This window comes from Agrilus planipennis, unplaced genomic scaffold (assembly GCF_000699045.2).
Source record: "Agrilus planipennis isolate EAB-ADULT unplaced genomic scaffold, Apla_2.0 scaffold274, whole genome shotgun sequence".
Lineage (NCBI taxonomy): Eukaryota > Metazoa > Arthropoda > Insecta > Coleoptera > Buprestidae > Agrilus > Agrilus planipennis.
In genome coordinates, this window is record NW_020439013.1 from 113,873 (window position 1) to 121,375 (window position 7,503).

Consider the following 7,503-nt stretch of genomic DNA (forward strand, 5'->3'; position numbering starts at 1 on the left):
TGAAATATTTACGACAACAACTTCGTGAATTTCATTACAAATTGTAGTAAGATTAAATAAATTTTGTAGAAAATATAAAGAAAAAATGTAGCAATTTTTATTAAATATTTATTTGCGTTATAGTTGTAAACAAATATGCTACAATTTTGTATATATTTTTTTAATTATTGTATAGAGATATGCTACAACGAAAAGTAATTTTTAAGAAGAATTTGCAGTACATATTCTTTGTTGTTATGGTAGAGAGACAAACAGTTTGTAGACAATAGAGTAATTACAATACTATATTAATTTACACTACAACTTGTTTCTGTCCCTATATTCGCTAGTATTAGTAATGAAATGTTCTACAATTGTAGAAGTTTCTTCTACAGTTTTCTCGGAGTGTACTATGGTTAATGGTTCATGTCTATGTTTTGGAGGGCTTTGCACTAAATACCACCCTCATAACACCCTAAACCACATTAAGTCCTGTTCAAAAAGTCATTTTAACACTAACCCACTGAAATTTTAATTTTTGATTGGTGTATTTTCAACGAGAAGGTTGAGTTGAAACCGTTGAAACCAGGGTATAACGTTTATAAGCACTAAAAGTCCTCAAGGAGACAAATTCTTACCAGTAAGTTGTCATTATCAAAACCTGATATATACCAACAAGTAACAGAAATTGTAAGTTTGGCTATACTCTGATGTATTCTTGTTCACGAAAAAAAATAAACACAAGAACTATATCAAAATAACAAATAATTTATTACAGCAATCAATAAATAATACAAATTAAGATCCCGCACTGTTGGGCACCGGGTATCATCATCCAGTATCCGGTCGAATCCTAAAAGAAGCACCGGATCCACCGAGTACCGGATGCAAACCGAGTACCGACCCATCTCTTAACATGCATACGTATATCCTCTACAACACATTACAAGCTCGAGATCATCGAGAGTGGGGGGGGGTTAATTTCCACCTTTACTAATAGCAAATTAGATTTTCGTTAAAAATGAATAAGACACTATTATTGCTATAGATTTTGTTACGTGATTGCACCCATGAAATAAAATTAACTAATTAGTATCTATTATAAACATGAGTAAGCATTTAAACAATGTACTGGAAAATTCCGGTTATATGTTATATGCATTAGCAGATTACCATTCATTAATACTAGTTTATACAATAATTATGGACTACTTCAATAAAATAATTATATTATGATAATATAATATAATAGTGAAACCGCTACAACATTTTCAAAATCTAAATGCAACCCTTAAATAGACGCCATTTTAAATTTGCAGAAAGGTACCAAGATGAGCTTTGTGTTTCTGTACAATTAAATAACTGCCTTGCCTTATCATGGTGACTAATTAATATCACGGTTAACATGAAACAGAAACGATGATTTAGTTTTCTGTGCATATTTGTACCCGGTAATGATATCAAATTTGTTTTACCGTTGTGTACTGTATTTGCTTGTTATTTAGATAAGACTGCGCAAAACAACGAGATAAGCGAAACTAATGTCAAAATTGCGACCTATCTGAATCATTTAAAGGGAAAGCCAAGCTTATTGATTTAATTTTTACTAGGGACCCGCCAGTAAAAATCGGGTTTCACAAAATGCATTTTGAGGTTATAGGTACTTCACTGATTAGATCACTTGTAGATACAATAATGGCACTTCGATGTGAAACCATGTATTCCCATAAAATAATACATTCCCGATACTTACTAATTTCGTAAAACAATAAACAAAGCGGATATTACAAATGCATTACAAATACGTACCACATGAAAATTAGTCTTATACGAAGAAACAATAGGCATATTTTCTACACGAGTTCACTGACAAATTTTTAAAATTCCGTCACTTAAAACACGCGCAAAGTAAATAAAATAACGAGGAGCAGCGATAGTGTGCATAACTGCTGGAGTTTTGTGTGCAAAACTGAGACGGAACAGTAGCTGATACGACCATTTACCTTGCTTGTAATCGTGGAAGTGCTAAACTGCTTACGTGTCAGATATAACAGTTTACCTTTCAGTGTACACATGCATAGGACGGAATGTTTAATCAAACTCGACCAGACCTCTGAACTAATAGTAAAACAACAATAGACGAGAATCAATTAACAAAAAATTAATTAACGAATTGCAATAAAATAGCCTTTCTGATAAAGACGCTGTTCGATTACATATAGGTAATGCAATATGTGCGAAATCCATCGGAATAATTCGATTAGGTAACGATTTTAAATTTTGATTTTCACTATCAGAGTCGTGTAGGATTTTTATAAAGTCGGTCGTTCCATCAAGTAAAACAAAAATACTGGTATGCAAGGGAAGAAAAGTGCGAATGTTACGGTAGGAGACGAAAGATTAGAAGAAGTGGCTGATTGTAGGTATTTAGGAAGTCAGATAAGTTCGGACGGAAAAAGTAGTAGGGATATAAAGTAAACAATAGCGCAGGGTCGAGTCGTCTACAATAAAAAGAAGTCACTTCTATGCTCATGAACGATTAATTTAGAAATTCGAAAAAGATTGTTAAAGGTGTATGTTTGGAGTGTGGCGCTATACGGGTGCGAAACATGAACGGCAGGTGCGGCAGAAAAGAAAAGGTTAAAAGCGTTCGAAATATGGTAATACAGGACTTTGATGAGGATAACGTGGACAGAGATGATTGTAAATTAAGAGGTATCACAAAGAATATGAGTACAGAGGACTGTATGGAAGTCAATAAAAAATAGGCGAGATATGTTGGTAGGACACGGCATGAAAGTCTAGTCAGAAACATACTAGAGGCAGAAGAAAGAGTTAAGAGGTGTTGAGACTGGTAATTGTTTATATTACAACGGCGACGTGTAGCCGTGAGTTAGCTTAATAAACAGTCATGGATGGAAAATCATAAATCTATTAGATATGTGTTCGATAGTCGCCGATAGACTTTGTTTAGTCTGTAAGAAAACGGTTATTCATATAGAAATAACATGTACGAAAATACTTAAGCAGTCTTTAGTTTTTAGTCTTGGTTCAGCTCTCATTTTGTGAACAGCACATGTACTTATCAATTAAATTATCCTAAGTAAACTACTGTTTCCATTTTTTCATCGCAACTCTGACAAGAGGAGTAGAACTAGACCTAGATTAGATTACCTACTATCCGCAAATAGTTAAGGATGTGGGTTCTATAGGGTTGTTCGGAAAGCCATTTTGTTTTTTTTTTTGTGGAAATGAAAGACAGTTTTCGTATAATACACAAATACTTTATTAAATTATATATTGACCGTTCTGGTCCAACACCTTTTGCCATCTTTCTGGTAGTAGCATAATTCCACGCTCATAAAATTTTTGGTCTTTGCTGGCAAAAAACTGATCGAGGAGGTTTTTGACCTCCTCATTTGAGGTGAAGGTTTTACCGTCTAAAAAATTTTGGAGTGACCGGAACAAATAATAATCCGATGGTGGGTGTAGCATTGTATCCCATTCAAGCTGTAAAAGCTTTTGGCGAGTGACCAAACTTGTGTGAGGTCTCGCGTTGTCTTGGTGAAACACTACACCTTTCCTGTTGTTAGTTCTGACCTTTTCTGTTGAAGTGCATCATTCAGTTTGTCCAGCTGATGACAGTAGACTTCCGAATTAATCATTGTGTTATCCGGTAAAAGCTCCAAAAAAACGATTCCTTTAAAATCCCACCAAACAGACAGCATCACCTTTTTTTGGTGAATATCGGCTTTGGAAATGGTTTGAGCCGGTTCATCTTTTTTGCTCCATGATCTCTTGAGTTTGACGTTGTTGTATACAACCCATTTTTCGTCCCCAGTGATGATGCGCTTCAAAAACGGATCATTTTCGTGACATTTGAGAAGCGAATCGCAGACGTCAATGCGGCGACACAGATTTCTCTCTGTGAGAACATGGGGAACCCATACATCGAGCTTCGAGGATAATCCCAGGCCTTTCAAGTGGTCATAAACTGTTGAATTTGATAAATTTAACCTCAATCCGATCTCACGTGTTGTTATTCGCCGGTTCACATCAACTAATGCCTTTATCGCGTCTTTATCAGCTTCAACCGGCCTTCCCGAACGTGGTGTATCTTCCACATCAAAATTGTCGGATGGAAATTTAGCGAACCAGTTCTGGCACTGGCGTACTGTCAACACACCTTCTCCATACACATCAGTCAATTTCTTTCTGGCTTGAACAGCATTTTTACCCTTTCTGTAGTAAAACAGTAAGATATGTCGGAAATGCTGCTTATCGCTCTCCATATTTAAAAGGGCACCAACCAAAAACTACTGCGTAGAATTAATTGGAATTTTTCACACACAAGCCTTGTTATATGAGCTCTCAAAGCATATAAAAATTATACGGCTTAAATGTGAAGTGCAAAAGAATACAATTAAATCCTCTGTCGGGAAAAAACGAAATGACTTTCCGAACAACCCAATAGTTTTAGAGAAATGCGAAGATTAGCTCAGAATAAGAAGAGAAGGAGGTGCGTGTCTAACCAGTCTTAGGACTGACGATCTTATGATGATGATGGTCGTTTCATCAGTATCACAAATTAATAAACCTTGCACCATATGATTGCATGTATTTCAGTTCTGATGTATGTGCGCTTACCGTAATAGGGCAGTGCTTATCGAGCGATTTGCGCGCAGGCAAGGTTTTATTTACGTTTTCTGTTTGTTGACTGATAATGCCGAAATTGATAATACCGAAATTGACGTTCAGCTGCATTGGGCCTTTCCGTTTTCAATTTTTATTAATAATTATGCTTTTTGGACTCGCTTCTGATTTAATTATTATTCCTACAAAGTCTTCTTAAGTGATCCTTTTTTATTTACTGAAACAGTCAGTTTTCTTTTAAATTAAACTAAATAAGTATAGTTAGTTATGGGCCCAGTTGTGTTCATTATTATGCAATTAAAAAAAAATTGTACTTTAGTATGAGGTATCAATTATTTTTGCTGACTGGTAAAAAATGGATAAGGAGCTGATGCAGGAGATACTAAACGGGAAACTTTGCAAAAACAGGATAATATTGCAAAAGCTGACAATCAGTGCATCTCAACGTTCAAACGATATTTGGACGAAACTAAGATCTGTTTATGCCCCTAAAGGCCCCCTAAGAAGAGCCCGCCCGTTAAAACAATTGACCGCATGCAAATTATGTGGTGGTGAAGATGTGACTGACCATTTGAGTAGTTTCTTCAATACAGTAAACTCAGTTGAGGCTGCATGAGCATTATTAAAAAGGCACTTCACCTATTTTCTGCATAGTTTCAAGATTTATTTCTCTTGCAAAATAAATATAAATAAAAATCTCTTGTAAAGAAATGTAGGAAATTATTATATTGGAACGCTTTCTATCAGTAAGATACTAAATAGCCCTAAAATAATGGCGTTAATATACGTAATAAATGCCCGAGTGCAGCTAAACTGTTCTTCTTCCGTGCACTCCTGTTTTCCTGTATATTCCCTACGCACGTATAACCATAATACATAACGTATCAGTTGCAAATAGGAATCTCTTTGTGTTCGTTATAAAAACTGGCAACTGATTGATCGGTGCGCGTAATCAAATAAAAAAAATGTTGTACGTTGCATTATTTGTTCGGTTCGAGTAGTTGATACACAGCCTTAGACCATCAGATAATCAGTCGTAGATTTTAGTGCCTTCTTCTGCATTTAAAGGGTAAAAAAGCATGTGGATGTACTGTTCGTTTCAAGAAGCTAGTTCCCTTTATTAGGATGCGCCGTAGCATAATTCCAAATTCAATCATATTTGTCTGCGGAGCTCATTTCTCCACCGATCATCGAGCGAGAACTAAACAAAAGTGTACAGTACCATTTGCAAAATTATTGCTTCGTTAAAATTTAAGAATATGCTTTATTTAAAAGCATATTTAGCCAAAAATAATAACAAGTGAATTAACTTAACGTTCTACGCACCTACAAAACCTTTGCTTTGTTTTTTATTGTTAATTTATATACATTTTTGTTTTAAGAAATTACTAAACATTTTCGTCTGGTACCGTACAATACTAGCCGATCTTCTAAGACCGCCCATCGAGAGGTCTGCTCGTGCAAGCTTGTTCCAACTATTTCTGTCTTGCTCACGCCTAGTGTGAATTCTTTCTATCTTCGCGCAGATTTCTTTCATATGCCTGTTTTTTACTACCTACATTCACTTCAACCACTACACAAAAAATATTAGCAAGTTGTAACAATGCTTCCTGAATATCAAGAAATACATATAACACCATAATTTTTGTGCAACCATCCGTGCCTACTCAGTAATATCTAATGTAAATTTTAGGCGTTAACATTCACGATTGTAGAAGTACAATAATTAAAGTAAACGGCATTCTTAAAAGGGCAACTAAAAGTGCTTGATAACGTGGATGAAAATCACTATAATTAACTATAAAAAGCGTTAGCAGTAAACAAGAACAACGATGCTTGTAAATAAACAGATACGTGACATCTTATTAACACGGAAAATGTGAAAGTCTTTAAACTTGTTTTTTGACCCATAAATAAATAATCTCATTATAAAATTACCAAGTGATAAATAATACCTTCAATGTAAAATTTATATTCATTTTTAATCCTGAAATTTGCTGCTTTTCATAATAATCTATACGTAATCACTATTTATAAGTTGAATTTATTGGTAATGCGAAACAGGTATCTGCAGGTTAATTTGATTATTAAATTATGTTGCAAACTTCGGAATTTCGGAAACAATAAAGAGAAATCGGTTGAGTAACCAAAAAGTGGAATTGCTGTCGGTTTTTGATAAACAGTCGACTCTTTTTTGAATGTAGGAGATAATCTCTGAAACTACTCATCCGATTTTAAAAATTTAATATTTAAAATGGACCAATTTTGCAACGAAAATCGACGAAAAACCGGTCGAGTGAATACGTTTCTTATGAAGTTCTATAGAAAAGTTGTAGAGCTTAAAACGGCCTTTAAGTCCACGACGACGTATTATGCCTTATGTTTTGAGGTTAGTCCACAAATTGAAACGATATGACACGTAGAATATATATAGTTACTGTCCGTTTCAAGAAGTGATGCCCCTTTCTTTTATTAGGATACGCCGTAGCATAATTCCAAATTCAATCATATTTGTCTGCGGAGCTCATTTCTCCACCGATCATCGAGCGAGAACTAGACAAAAGTGTACAGTACCATTTGCAAAATTATTGCAACTGCCTCGTTAAAATTTAAGAATATGCTTCATTTAAAAGCATATTTAGCCAAAATTAATAACAAGTGAATTAACTTAACGCTCTACAAACCTATAAAGCTTTTGCTTTGTTTTCTATTGTTAATTTATATACATTTTTGTTTTAAGAAATTGCTAAACATTTTCGTCTAGTACTGTACAGTTCTAGCCGATCTCCTAAGACAGCCCATAGAGAGCTCTGCTCGTTCAAGCTTGTTCCAACTATTTCTGTCTTGCTCACGACTAGTGTGTATTCTTTC

The 7,503-nt window shown here is 34.7% G+C and overlaps 1 protein-coding gene across 1 annotated transcript in view; it reads right to left on the minus strand.

The window, feature by feature from the left end:
* The window catches only part of LOC108740940 (breast cancer anti-estrogen resistance protein 1), a 48,269-nt gene extending 46,289 nt beyond the window's left edge, over positions 1-1,980 (minus strand). Inside the window, exon 1 of the mRNA XM_018475480.2 lies at positions 1,789-1,980. Within this exon, the coding sequence (XP_018330982.1) occupies positions 1,789-1,827 (39 nt within the window). The 5' untranslated portion in view covers positions 1,828-1,980. The remainder of the gene's footprint in view (positions 1-1,788) is intronic.
* Positions 1,981-7,503: the final 5,523 nt, after the last annotated feature.